The sequence below is a fragment of the Chlamydotis macqueenii genome, chromosome 1, assembly GCF_036417535.1.
Source record: "Chlamydotis macqueenii isolate bChlMac1 chromosome 1, bChlMac1.mat, whole genome shotgun sequence".
Lineage (NCBI taxonomy): Eukaryota > Metazoa > Chordata > Aves > Otidiformes > Otididae > Chlamydotis > Chlamydotis macqueenii.
Window position 1 is genome coordinate 96947765 of NC_141556.1, and position 14850 is coordinate 96962614.

General features: G+C 41.1%; 1 protein-coding gene across 1 annotated transcript in view; it reads left to right on the forward strand.

Moving 5' to 3' along the window:
- The window catches only part of HHLA2 (HHLA2 member of B7 family), a 75945-nt gene extending 67982 nt beyond the window's left edge, over window positions 1–7963 (forward strand). The window contains exon 6 of the mRNA XM_086762710.1: window positions 7913–7963. Within this exon, the coding sequence (XP_086618836.1) occupies window positions 7913–7944 (32 nt within the window). The 3' untranslated portion in view covers window positions 7945–7963. The remainder of the gene's footprint in view (window positions 1–7912) is intronic.
- Window positions 7964–14850: the final 6887 nt, after the last annotated feature.

Sequence of the window (14850 nt, forward strand, 5' to 3'; positions counted from 1 at the left end):
TGTGTTTATATAAATATATATATGCGTGTGTGTTTATATAAATATATATATGTAAGTCTGCGGGTCTATCTAGACACATATACATATAGATAGATTTATAAATGTGAAAATAAGTTTATTTTCTAACCTCTCCCTTCCAAGCTATGATGCTCCACACTTACAGGTTAATACTAGACAAAACGAACTTTTTCCCTGGAGACCTGCTGAAGTGATCCTGTGGATTGACGCTGTACCGCAGCCGAGCTGTGGTGGGCTCTCCCACCGCTGCACCCCAACCCTCTCACTACACCAGGCTGCTGCTACCCTGGCTCAGCACCAGTGAGACACAGAGGCTGATGGTGGAGCCAAATTCCTGCCACCAGCAAAACCTCCAAAACGCTTCAGGCTCAGCCTCTATTCTGTACAGGGCTGGCTGAGCACATCATGTCTAACCTCAGATTAGTTTCTGAAAAGGCATGGCAGGGTGAGATTGGAAAGGTGTGAGCTGCAGCACACAGCTTCAGCGCTGTTTGGGGAGGGCAGAGACTGGAGTACTGAGATGCCAGAAGTTACAGGAGAAAAGGTCAGGGAGGCCACGGTGAGAAAAGACTGTGCTGGACCACCCAGAGAAACCCACAGAACACTTTGGAGATAGGCTACACTATATGTCTACACCAAAACCCACCATGAGACCACTGCTGAGATCAGCTGGGCACTGCCTTTGTGGAGGAGGACCACCTTTGCCACAGCAGTAAGCAGCAGCTGAGATTTCCAGTGAGGTTACAGGCATAATTCCCTTTAGAGTCACAGCAGCTCCCCAGCAGCAGCTAATTGTGTTGTAGCAGAACCGATTTTAAATGTTTGGTTTTTTTTTTTTTCTGATTGAAATACACATTTTGTGTTTCTAGGGGAAAAAATTAAGGAGATGTGGAAAAATATAAAATAAAATTATATGCTGACACAAAGCATCTTGCACAAAGCCAAAGCATCTGCCATGCACACATTTTTAGGTCTCACACAATGGTCTGAAAAAGTAAAGGGAAAGAAGAAATTAAATAATGTATTTGGCATAATGATGCAAAGCTAGATTGCTGTAAAAACACTGAGCAAGAATGGGAAATATGCCCTGCCTCACGGGGGGCCTCTGAAGCTTTGCTGGAATACCAGTAGCTCAGCAACATGAAGACACCAAGCAGCTCATCTGATAGGACTGCTATCCCAGTTGAGTAACTTGTTAAATTTTCATCAAAACTCAATCAGTAGAAAACCTCAGGTTTTTATCTATCCAGCCCATCCCACAGAAACTTCTTACCAGCAGCTCCATCTAGTCAAACCTATTCACCAAAAGAGCATTTTGGAACAGTGTTCATTGAAGAGCTGTTGCTGTACTGCCCTGGGGATGCAGATGGTTATTCATCTTGCCTCTCCTGATGCTGGTTCTGCAGGTCCAGTGCCTGTGCCTTGCCTCTGCTAGAAGAGAGAATGGGATCCCAGCAATAACTCCTGCAGAGCAACAAAATAATATTTTTATTTATATAGTTTTAGAAAGATGTATATAATTTCTCTTTTAAATCATCACTGATGTTTTTCAGAAAATCCAAATTTACAGCAGAAGGCTTAGCTGCGAAATTTGACACAGAACTTTGACAAAAACATTGGCTTTTTTGGGAGTATGAAAATATGCTATGGAAAAAAAGAAAAGGAAACTTTCTTTTTTAAGTTGGATTATTCTTCCTCTTGCCTGTCAGGATATATTGGTTCTGATGGAAACTCTGGCCCTTCTTGTTGTACTGCAGTTGATGAATAGAGAAAAGAGACTAAGCAGACTGGTCATGATCACTCTGTTGGACCAGGAGAAACCACAGAGCAAGAGGGCTGTAAGAATTTGACAGCACTCTGGGAGCTGGAGTCCCACTCTTCTCCGTGGGTAGACAAGCTTCTCACTAGATGGGTCATCTTTCACACCTTCTTGGTTTAAAAAGTAAAAAGTTTACTCATGTAAAAACTAACCGCAAGTCGTTCTTGCACTGACCAGTTTATTCTGAATCAAGAACGAGAGGGGCAGATTTTAGATACTGAATGTTTAAGGAGCAATAGCACTAAGTGGCACTATTATTCAAAACAGAATAGGTAGATACATTCAAAGATAATAGCAAGGCTCGTTATGTTTCAAGCTTCATCTCAGGGAAATTTGTCTCATTCTTCATTGGACACACAGACTTGCATTTTAGCTACTTGCAGCTATCAGAAAACCATCCTGAATACACCTGAACTACTTAAAGTTTTCTATTGTCACACACAGTGTCTGTGCCTTGGCAAGAAAAAAGCATGCAAATTGGAATATGAGACCAATCAGTAGAATTTATTTCAATGAGAGAAAGAATTAGAAAACAGACATATAGATTCATTCCCCAGAAATAATAATCCAAATGTCATTTAAGACCGAGTCCGACAGTGAGCACCAATTCTATCGCATACCCATGCAATGCAGACAGGTCTTACTGATTTAATCACAGTGTACACATAAAGTTCAAAGAAAAAAAAACCACCCAAATACTCCCTTAACCAGAAAGGACAGAGTCTTTCCGACTACAGCTTCATGATATGTTTTAATGAGCATTAAAAAAAACCCACAAGTATGAATGAGCAGTTTTGTACAGTTTACGGAAAGGAGGTTCCAAAAGGACTAATGAAACAAAAACTTCCACTCTCTTCCTATTCCCCGTACCACAGCCTGTTTGTTAGCAGTAACAACGTGTGACATGTCACACGGGGCTCTGCTGAACTGAGCTCCAGACCTCTGACACTAAGTCACTGATAAAGTCATGACATGGAAAAAAAGGCCGTCCAAGTCCCTTCACAATAGCCAAGCTCTGAGAGTCAGCAATGCCTGCCTTAGTCCAGTTATCTCCAGTAAGTGTCTCCCACCACCATTATCAGAACCAGAAGTGAAAAGGTATTAGCAAAGGAAAGATATTTTTGCACAGTGCTCTTTCGCTGGATACAGTTGATGTCTGACTGCCACTGCCCAGCTCCGCAGCAATGGGTTGAGCGAGGAGAGCGTGTGTGTGCAAGGGGCATGCGTAAGGACTTCAGCCAGCCATGAAGGCTGCTCGTCACGGCATGCATTCAAAGAGCAAACAAAATGACAGTCATTCAGCCATGCCTTAACATATATTAATATAACTTAATTTCCTTAACATCACCTCCTTTCTCTCCCTGCCCTCACTCAAGGATAGGAAGGTCTAGGAGCTGGCCTATAATCTCCCTCCACACCATTCTCTTTTTGGACCTGGGGGAAGCACACAGCAGAAGCGAGGAGAGCTCATTACTTGTAGGTCTGCATTTACAAAACAAAAGACAACCATTTATGGGTTGTCTTAATCCTCCTTTATTCATTACTGTCTTCAAAGGCATCCCCTTCCTCCCTCAAAAAACCCTCCTTGAAAAAAACAGGATGGACACATCACCTTGGATGTTTTTACAGCCTGACAAAATATATTGAACACTGACATCTAATTCATCATTCTCAAGATTCAGCACTTGTCATGTCTATCAGAATTTCTTTAGAGATGTGAAATACCAAAAGAGGAAGCCAGCACTTGCTATCTTCCTAGCCATAAAGGATAAATAAAAGAAAAGCTAAAAATTCTGCGTGAACTGATGATAGGAACAGATCATTAGTATTAAAAATGCAAATACACAGAGGATATACCGTCCTCCTGCACCAACAGTATTTCCGATCAGTCTAAGTAAATCCAGCCCAGTATTTATGTATTCAACTTGAAGAATAATATATATTAAGAACAGAATTAAAGTTGGGAATATGACAGTGATGCTGCCATTAGCCTCCTACCAAGCATCGCTGATCCAGGATATTAAAAGATTAGATAAAAAGAAACCCAACCAAATTGAAATAAGAAACATATAGTTAGGGAGTTCAAAAAGTCTCAACGTTGCCGTATAGTGAGGACAGACTGTGACTAAGGCATCTGAGTGTTTGTAATCCTACAAGCTTTTTTTTTTAAAGCTGATTCCACCTTTCTGAAGTCATGGAATGAGTCATCACTAGCATTCATTCATTGAGTCATCACTAGCATTCATTCATTTTATCAGGCTTTTTTTTTTCTTTTCTCCCCTTCAGGAAGTTCTCATTTCAAAATGACTACAGGGAGACTGAATGAGCCCCAGCTGGGGCTCCTGCACAAGATTTCTGGCCTTCTGGAGGAGCAGAACACCACGCAGCAGAGCACTATTTAAAGGGCAGGACTACTGGAAAAGCATAAGACAACCGGTGGTGGCCAGTCCTCAAGAGAGGCTTGCACCTATTTTGCATGACTGGAGCCTCACAAAGCAGCCTGTTCCGCTCAAAGTTTTGGCTTTTAATTTGCAATAGAAGAACTGGCTTCGGGCTTTTTTTAAAAGGGAAAACACATGGAAAGAAACGGTGTGAAGATCCTGCTTTCTTAGTCCTGCCAGCACCAAACTTCTGGTGTTCTCTGTGGTTCTGCCTCCCTCCCACAAGCAGGCAAGCTTTCAGTGGTATGGGGGACATTTCAAGCAGCACTATGCAAGCCACTCAACCATCAAGACATTTAACCTTTAATGACTAAAGCTAGGTGACACTGTTAATCCAGCAGTGAAAGTCTGCATGTGCTCTGTCTGCCCCAGAAAAATGCCATTTCAGCCACTGCAGAAGACTGATAGTAAGTTGCATTACCTCTGATATCATGGTGGACCTATTTAAGAATTTTTAGCCTGGCTGTACTCTATATATAACATTAAATACAGTCACTGTTAATAATTTGGCTTAATTGTGAGACAATTTCTTCATATATGTGCAGGCAGAATATTTCAATTATTTTTGATTATATGGAAAGTTCCAAGTGTGTTTTATTTCATTAGGATCATTCAGAACTCAGTAAAACCCGCAAACGCTTAATTCCTTAAATGACAGTTTTTAATTAATTTGAACTCAGGCTAATTAAGAGATTTGCAGATTGCAATATCTAGTACATTTTCAAAAGGCAAGCCTTTACATCTGCAGCAAATACGCTCTATTTTCCGTTCAGATTAAAGATTCAGCCCCTACTTTAAGTGCAAAAACCTCTTCAGCCTTAACAGTGGAATTACAACTGACAGCAAGTAATAAACGTCCTCCATCAGTTCAGGCTCTAAACTACCAACCGTCTCTTGAGAATATCCAAGTCCACTGCTCCCACTTGCACGAAAATCTGGGCACTGTAGAGAGGAACAAGAGGTTCAGCCAGAGCCTTTGGTTGCAACAGCCTTGGCTTAATCTCCCTCGCCCACCCAACACTTGCCAATTTGTGCAGGACTGTGTAAAGGGGGGAACCAACCCCCAGCTCTGGCAGCCACCCTGAGACGAAGTAAGGGAACTGGATTTGCTATGCACCCTATGGGAACACTAGCTTCAGCAGATAACTTCAAAAAGGGAAGATAAATTATTTTGCTAAGTTTGGAGCCAATGAAAATAAGGCTTGTGGTTGGGCTGTAAATCTCTCCTCGCCCACAGTTACTTTTATCCTCACTGATCAATTCCAATTACATTTGACAGAGGGAAGGTGACTCTGGGGACAGTCCTACAAATCACTAGCTGGCTAGAAGCTGGACTCCGAAGCCAACATGAGCAGAAGTTGTTTTTCTCATATTCTGTATACCAGAGCCTGGGCCAACTAGCACCCCCATGATTTCCAAGGCAGCATCACGACATATGGTTTCCACTTCAGTAGAACAACCTCCCCAGGGATGTGGTAGATCCCCCCATCAGCGGAGGTTTTAAAAATGCAGTGGACAGGGTGCTAGACAACACTCCCTCTGCCACAAAAGGTTGGACCAGACATTCTTTTAAGATCCCTCCCAACCTGGGCTGTTCTATAATCACTATGGGCACAGAGGCAAGGAAACTGAGGTCACTTTTACACAGAGCAAAACAAGGGCTTGAGGAGGACAAAGGACCCGATCCTGCCTGTAAAGTTTTGCTGCTTTCAGTATGCACTGCTTTAAATATATGAAAGTCGTTAAGTCCTTGACTGGCATGAACAAAATTGGATTTTCAGCACAACACCTTCACACAGCTGCTGGCAATGAGCTTCCTTCACATATAGATATAGTTAATGTATACAGTGATTGCTGGCTTGATTTCTCCATTTAGAGTGAGTAACGCATATAGCCATAGTAACCAGCTCCTGCCGCTGAGTCTTCCTTCTCTTCTGAAGTCAATCTATTTATGCACGGATCTGTGAAGAGGAGTTTACATTTCTCCTGGTTGGAAGAGTAAGTGAGGGAGACCTGGCGCTGCAGTTCTGCAACACACTGCAGAAATGACACAGAGTGACCTTGGCTATTGTTCTGCAAGTGGTTTTCCGGCACGCCACACGCATCTGTTACCCACTTAGTGACCCACTTGAGTCTATTTAAACCAGCTAACATTCTCTCCGCTAAACACAGTTATTAAAAATGCAACATTGCATGCAGAAATATCTCCAAACAAATTTCCCAATCAAGGTATTAATAGTTTTAAGGTGTTGGAAAACCATTTTCAATGAGTTAATGGAGTTTCACAGCAAAATCTGTTCGTAGCTAGCATTCACATTAGCATTTTGCCGGCCTAAAGGATCTTGAATCTAAAACATTAAAAGCTAAACGTCCTCAAAGATACAAGCATGTCGGAGCCTTTAACAAAAGAGAACAAAATCCATTTTCACTCGTCTAGATTAGCCTTTGTAAGTGTTGCTACCTGAGTGCTGAACTCAGGTCCTAGATCTGATCTAAGATTTATCCCTTTCTAACTGGGTAAAAACAAACACATCCTTTCTTGCCCTTTATGGAGACAAAAACATTGCAAAGGAGGAAGTACATCTCTGCTGCGAAGAACTGAACCAACCAGCAAAGATTACCCCAAAAGGATATGTAGCAAGTACGACTTTAGTTGTTGAGCTCTTTATAGTAAATAGTGATGTTTATATATAAAATTAATGATTCAGATGATAGCTTAGACTACAGATCTGTGCCTGGAAGGGAAAATCCTGCCTCCTTCCCCAGAAAGCACTGGAGAGATTACAGAGATCTTTGCGTAGAGGAATAATACGTAGAGACTAAGAAAAAGCTCAAAGCTGTATATTTTTTACTGTTACACAGTACCTTACTGAATGAAAGGGAAGCCTGGCCGTGTGCATTAACTGTGGAAAGCAACTTATTTTAGACAGCAGTAAAACAGGTTTGACCTAAATTGCTGAGCTTAACTTTACCTTGGGCTACGCACAAGTGCAGAATTTACCAGAGCCCAGCTGGCATCAGTAAGCCCACTGAATCCCTCCGCTTATCCCTAAGTTGTGAGGCATCATTGTAACTATCTAACAAAAAATTATCAGTTCATATCTGCAGTATAAATGGTCATTGTTTAATATTTCAGCCCAGCAGAGTTCTCATCCAAACACACGTCCTTGTTAGAGTTGCCTGGAACCGATGATGTTTAATGAGTCTGGGAGAAATCCAAGAAAATGTTATCACTGAACAACAGACAGAGATTAATGCCAGACTTCAGCTACCTGATTTAAAATTTTTATCACACTTCAACACTGCAATGAATGGAAAATACTTCCCAAAGATTAGTGCCACCCGTCCTATCTCTCCTCTAATCACTTTCTACCTTAAGTTCTGAGAAATGGAAGAATTTTCGGGAGGTGACAGTGGAGGGGACACTCCAGTTTCTATAATGCAAGCCATTCCACACTTCTTAGCTTGTGGGGCAAAAGGCATTTGTATGCCCTGCCTATCCATGGCTGTCATGTAATTTTTTTTTTTTTTAAATTGCACACATCACACGTGTGCAAAATTCGTACAAAATTAAAACACTGACATTTTAAGCACTTTCCCTCTAACCTCAGACTTATTGACAAAAAACCATCAGTTTTATCTGAGCAGGATATTAAGAAAAGATAGAGGACACTGAATGAGTATCGCCCTCCTATCAAGCAGTGAAGTTGTCTCCTGGAGAACCTCTGTACCTCAGGACTTGCACTTGCTTGGGATCAGCCAAGAGGCTTTTCATCCTAGACCGATGGTCATTTGCAATCCTCCTTGTGTACAGGCTTGGTAAGCTAATAAAATTGTACCTGTAGTTTAGATTCTGGCTTCTGTCCTTTCTTCTCACCAACACATGAATAAACATGACAGTTTATCATCAGGCCTTGAGTAGTTAGACTTATAATAAACAAGGCTTGGAAACAGGAGGGAAAGGGGGAAGGAAAAATGTCATTTGAGTACTCCAGGCTTCAGAAATAGAACTAAAATTGGAGGCTGCGCGACCTCGCTTCAGCGCCTGCACACGTAAGCGCTCTGTTTCCAGTGATGCGATTAGATGCTATTTTTCCCCTGGGGGCTCTGCCTCATTCTGCACATGAGATAGGCCTGCGTGGGGAGGAAGGCAAAGTCAGGTGGTGAAGGAGACACTGCTGTCTGCGTGTCCCTTTTCACTCTGTGGCAGAAGGTGTCTTCTGTATGAGTCAGAAGTGGGAAAAGAAAGATGATTTTAAGATTCAAGTAATTGCTTGCTGCATTAGTATGCCAGGGTTCACCATGAAGTATGGTGTGATGGCAAGCAAGCCATTTACACCAACCTTTAGACTGGCAACCACCACAACTGTTTTTATTTTCTATGCAACTGTGTTGAAATCCCCTGATTTGCATGGAAATGCTGAGGGGAAGCGCATGACTACTGCATGCCAGGGCTGCAGCCAAAGCCACCACAAATCATTCTTTGGAGTGATAGAAAACATCTGTGCAAGCAAGCATAAAGTGTTATGGACTAACAAATGGAATTTTTCAGGTTTTCACATAAGGAGTTTCAAATTAGCAGTTGACCCCAATTTGCATCTTGATTCCCTGTTGGTAACACGAAGGTAATCGTATGTAGATACCGTAATGATAAGTACCATACAGAAATGAATGAGCGAGAAAGGGGCCACAGGTGAAATTTTATCTTCATCTGTTAATCACTACATATTGGCAAAGGTTTTTCAGACATACACAAGTGTTCGAACACAGACAAAGCAGCAGCACATGTATGGGCACTTACAAGCTTCAGCTGTGTTCTGCTCACACAGGGAGAGGCAGGAGCAACCTCTGTTCTGGCACTCCGCAGTGTTGAGCAGCCTGTTACCTCTCTGGGGGAAAACAGTCACCTTGGAGGGCAGCGTGCATCAGCCGGCCCAAAAGATTGCGCTCTCTAAGCACAGCATGCCTAAAAATATACAACACTTCAGCCACAGACATTAAACAGGTGAAGGAGTGACAACAGCCTCATGCAGAAAGGATGCTGCTCCCCAGAGTATTAACACCCCCAAGCCCCCAGTAAAAGTGACTTCTGTTCTTGCCAGTGAAAGGCATAAAGGCATCTACTTGGTCTTTGCAGAACACAAGCAAGGCAACAGCACAATACCTTGAAGCATATTCTGAAGAGCTTTTCGGTGTTGAAGCAAACCGTTAAACTGATACTGAAATGAACACAATAGCTCTCCGATTTCCTGCTGCCTTAGAAAGCCACAACAAAAAAAAGTTGTATTGATTCTACTCATCCCTAGAGACAGAAAATTAAAAGCTTCTTTTAAAACCTAGATTAACTTCCACTTTCTAGATACATGATAAAAATAAACTAAATATTTTTCTAAGCCTTATCCTCAAGAGATAAAAACAACTAAGGTACTTGATATGACACATAAGCAAGCAGAAATGGCTCCTCATCATGCCCCCACCCTCCAACCAAGATTAAACAAAATATATTGTAACTGAGCAGCACTGGATTTTTTTTTTCCCCCCTGAGGCTTATCATAAGCCTCTGGATTTTTAAATTACAATAGCCTTGTATTTCCTTCAAAGGTTACATGACATTCTGGGTGTACTGTAAAACACAACTGAAATGCAACACTTGAGTATCAATATAAGTAAGTAATACACCCAGATAGATTATTCTGAAGTAAAACGGAGCCAAAACAACAGCTGCTTACTTACAAAATTAGTTTTTAATAACTTAATACAGTGCAAAACCCTAAACCACATTGATAGCTCAGTTACTCTGAAGAAAAATTTAACTAATATTGTATTTGCTCTCTCATGCAAAGGCTTAGCTATGCATGGGTAAATCAAGGGCTAACCGTCCCTGCTATGTGGGAGATCCCAGCAGTATGAGGTGCTTGTTCTCCACGCAGAGATAACCTTTTCAAAGATGTACTTTGGCCCAGAGGAACAGGATCCTACTGCATTTAATCAACGCATATTAAGTGACAACTCACTGGCTGGAGTTAGAACAGAGATTCTGTATCACAAGCCAACCACATTAAAGGAAAACTGCAGTCAAACATTACAGTACGGTTGCTTAGGTGGGGAAATCTGGGGTTTTTCCACACCTATCAATTTCTTTAGGATCTGGTGACACAATCTGCCCCTTTCCCTGCATCTCATTTCCTTAGCCCAGAGTGTAACTAGCTCTTGGAACTTCCCACAGGAAAAAAAGCAAACCAAAACAGCAAATTGCACTGGCCATCTCCCTGGGCTGCCCACGTTACAATAAGGAACGTGTCAGCCACCTTCATCACATTTCTCAAGCACTGAAGATTTCATTTCTGATGTAGAGTTTTAGGAGATGTTTGAAGGCGCTGCAAACAAGCAGTACTTTCAGAGTCAATCTAAGCAACAAGAGCTACAGTGCCCACTCCTGAGTAACAGATGTTCCTGGTTTTGTCTCTCCTTTCTCTACAGACCCCAGAGGTTTGTATCACACACATCCAGAGCACGCTGAGTTCAGGACTGGGATTGTGTATGGACTGAAAAAATACTTCACGTAATTCCCAAATATGCTTCAAGGTCCTTTATATCTTCTTCCTTCCTGTCCCCACACACTAAAGTTTTTTGTTACCCGCTTTCCTCAAGCTTGTGCAAAGGCTTAGCTCTCAGCCTAAAAAATTCAGATTCAGTTTTACAAGTTTAACACTGTATTTTATATAACTAGGTTGAACACTTCCTATTGCCATTAACACTTCTTGCCTAGCCTTCAGACAATTTTGCCCATGCAGTTCACTCTTCAAACTATGTCAGAGCCTGCACTGCAAGACTGAAATTCTGTGGTAGATGAAGCCAGATTTCATTCCTCCCAGCTGGGTGCCTGACCTGTAATACCTTTTCTTTTGTTTTCTGTTTATCCTGTCAACATTGAGAATGCATAAAGCTAAAGAAGAAAATTGCTGCCCCACTAGCTTTGTTGCATTGTTCTCCCTTTTTAGTGGTTTCTCCACAAACCTTCTGTTTAGAAGGGAAGATAGGCAGAAGGAAGAATGCAGGATGCAGTGATGCTCTTACACTCGTGGAAAAGACGGGGTGGTGGGGCAAACACCACAAAGGTTTTAACAGACACACACTGGTAGTGTGCGACTTATATTTCCATTTACAAAGAAATGGAATTATTAAAAAAAATAATCTATTGTTACGAGCAAAGGGGCTGCAATGTTTGCTCAAAACCCAACACAACCCAGCAGTAATGGGTTAGGAAGACAGACTGTAAACATATAAATGGTAGCAACCTACCATATAAGGGCTCCTGTAATTCCTGAGTTTCCATTTAAAGACAAAAGCTAATGGCCGTAAAAAAACCACCCACCAACCAAAAAACCCCCAATCCCAAACAAACCCCACCTTCTAGACTCAAACTTGCATTTATAGATCAGTTAGAAAGCCATGCATGTCTATAAGCACACATACGTGACTAACGCCGAGCAGGAAAACACGCATGGATGCAGCTGGCTCTTTTTACTACTTCCCCTTTACAAGAATCATTCAGATAAGACAAGATGTCCAGCTGACCACCAACTATTCAGCCAAGACCATCAGTTAAGCTCAGGTCAAAGGGCAACATGTCAGAAGGGACACGAGATTGTTCCTTAGGAAGAATTTAACATATTGCAACTATGAGAACCTCAGGCACAGCACATACAAACAGAAGCTGGACACAAAAATGGAGATCATACTACCTCGTGCTTTCTGTCCTGAAAGGGATGCCCTCTTTGATAAAGGTACCTAATTTTTCCAGCAGGGACCAGAACAATCCAGACAGCCATTCAGGAGGTGAGGAAGCACCTTGCCCTGTTGTCAGGCATGGTTCAGGACTACTAGGATATTTACACCAACAGCCATACTGTTTTCAGTGTGGCATCATAATTCAGCCTAACTAGTCATCCCTCATTTCCATGTACTGCTAGGAATGCAGCCCATTTAGATTGGACTGGGGATAGAAAGCTAGCAGACTGTTCCCAATTTCATCATGCTGCAGAAGGGAAATTGGCGAGAAAGAGTTGGAAAAGAAGCCTGTTTCAGACAGTGAACAAATCTCAGTCTTTCAAAAGTAACCAGATGGGGATGCATGGAGGAGTTTATAAAGCAGAGTGTCACAGTTTCAGTGGAGTTTGACCCATTTTTCATCTGCACTTATTCCAGAAAAGTGTACTGCTAGAGGATTCCTGGAGAACTAAACACATATCTCTGAATTAAGAAAATTGTAAGCATAAACAAGACAAATCCTGGCCAGCAGTTAACACTTTTGGCACTGCTGAGTCTGTAACATAAGTGGTTTTTTTAGACTTCTTTAATTAGAATTTTATATTTTGTTTACACCATCTCTAAGCACTCACAATCAGTGCTAAATACTTCCCGAAAAATCTATCAAAGATCCTATCAACTCTTCATTATATATTGCTTGTTTTCAACAGGCTTACTTACCAGCACTTAGACTTAGGATCACTTCCCACAGCAAGGCCATGCTTTCAGTCTGTAAAGCTCAGAAGTCGTACTGTTTGCTCATGATGTTAACTTCATGTTGAAGTTAAGAAAATTCCAGCCAAAGTTTCACAGGCCTGGGAAGAATGGGGGTGTTTGCCTACATTAAGTTGCATGTGCTAGCACAAATACCACAGCATAAATACTTTGACCACACCAATAAAAAAAAAAAAGTTCTGTCTTGTTTCTAACAGGGATAAGCACATGGGAGGACAATGACAGCATGGGAATTGGTTCAGAAAAAGTTTCATGATCCATCTTCTGTGCAGGCAAAGAGGATCAATTGGACTTAATTCAAAAGGAACACAGCCTGTTTTATCCCAGAGATGGGAAAGACTCCATTAGATCCAAACAGCACAGAAGAAAAGCTTTGTAATTTGAACACAAGACAGACTGCACCAAACCAGAGCAAGTGGTATGCACTGTTACTTGGAACCAGTGGTGAAAAAGAGGTGGAGAGACACAGAAGTAGGGGAAAGTGAAAACTTAAAATAAACCACTAGCAGGGAAGTAGAAAAAGATCAAAGAACACAGAATTGAGACAAAAAAAAAAAAAAAAAAAAAAAAAAAAAGGAGTGGCAAGACGAAGACAACATACTACAGGTGAAGAGCATCAACTCCAAATTGTTTATCATCTTATTATCCCCCAAAAAGTACACTAAAAGTGATCTAGAGAGCATAGAAAACAAACACTACAGAAAAAGAAATTGTTTTTACAGAAGCATTTAAGTAACCTACAAAGCTGTATAGAATTACATGCTGAATGGAAAACTTTCTCCAGATTATGTAGAATAACAGGCAGCTACTTTCAGATAAGGAGTACTAGAGTGCCCGATACTGAGATGTAAAGTTCTGAACCAGACAGCTCAAGAGTCCCCATGCTTGTAAAACAGGCAATTAACAACCTGACATAATACACAGATAATTAAAAATAAACGCTATTAAAAAGCTATTTGTTGTGCTGATGTCAGCTACTCTCTGCACTAAGTGAGGGAGCCTGTGGGGAAAGAAAAAAAACAGTCCAATAGCATATGGGATACAAGCACGTAGCAAGAATATCAAAACTGCACAGGGAACATTATTACAGGACTATTTTCAACACTGATGATATCAAGACACCTAAAAGCAAAACCCCAGAACACAGCTATTTCTCTGCATGAATTAAGTGTAAAAATTCACAGGGCTTTCTACAGTGAAGATATTGCTATATGTTTTGAACAAAATTTTTAATGGACATAAATTTATTTGCTAGTTCCATTGGCCACTATTCATTACCAATTAGAAAAACACTGCCAGGAAAGAACGGAGAAATGCTGTCAAAGCAGCCTGATGTGTCCACATACTTGTTTGCTATGCAACCCAACAGAGTTCACTTGGCTTAGAACAGCATACTGAAGCAGCACATTTCTCCAGGGAAAGAAAAAACAATGAATACTTATACACCACTTATACACCATGCTTATTGCTGTGGATTCTATCATATAAACTCCAAAGATTTGTTTAGTTTTCTGGGGACATGAACCTTATTACTGCATAACCTTACTCTGGTGAGCAGCCTGATGTTTCTGTCCTCTTATTCCATCATTTGAAAATAAAGTCAGACCAGCATTTATCAGTTTAATTAGTATGACGCCTGACATTTCCTACTTGAATTTCTTTACATGAGCAGTTTCTGGCAGAAAGTGAGCAAAAAAATCCATTTACTTACTCTTTTCTCAAGACCGAGAGACTTAAATAGAAATGAAGTCATGTCTGCAAATTTATTATGAAATTCAAATTTCTTAGCCTGTTAGACTGAAGTAAGAAGTTATGGTTAATGAAGCTTTTTTTTCTCAATTGAGTTTGCAGAACTCTACCAAAACCCCTTACCCCAGCAACTTTGATAACACTTCCCCCTCCTCCGACCTTCCTAAGCCCTAACTGTATTTTATGTAAAAAGGCAACCAAGCTGCATGTATTGTGCACAAAGTTGGCAGTCATCCCTCTAATTTACCTCACTTAAGACAATACATAAAACAAAGAAAA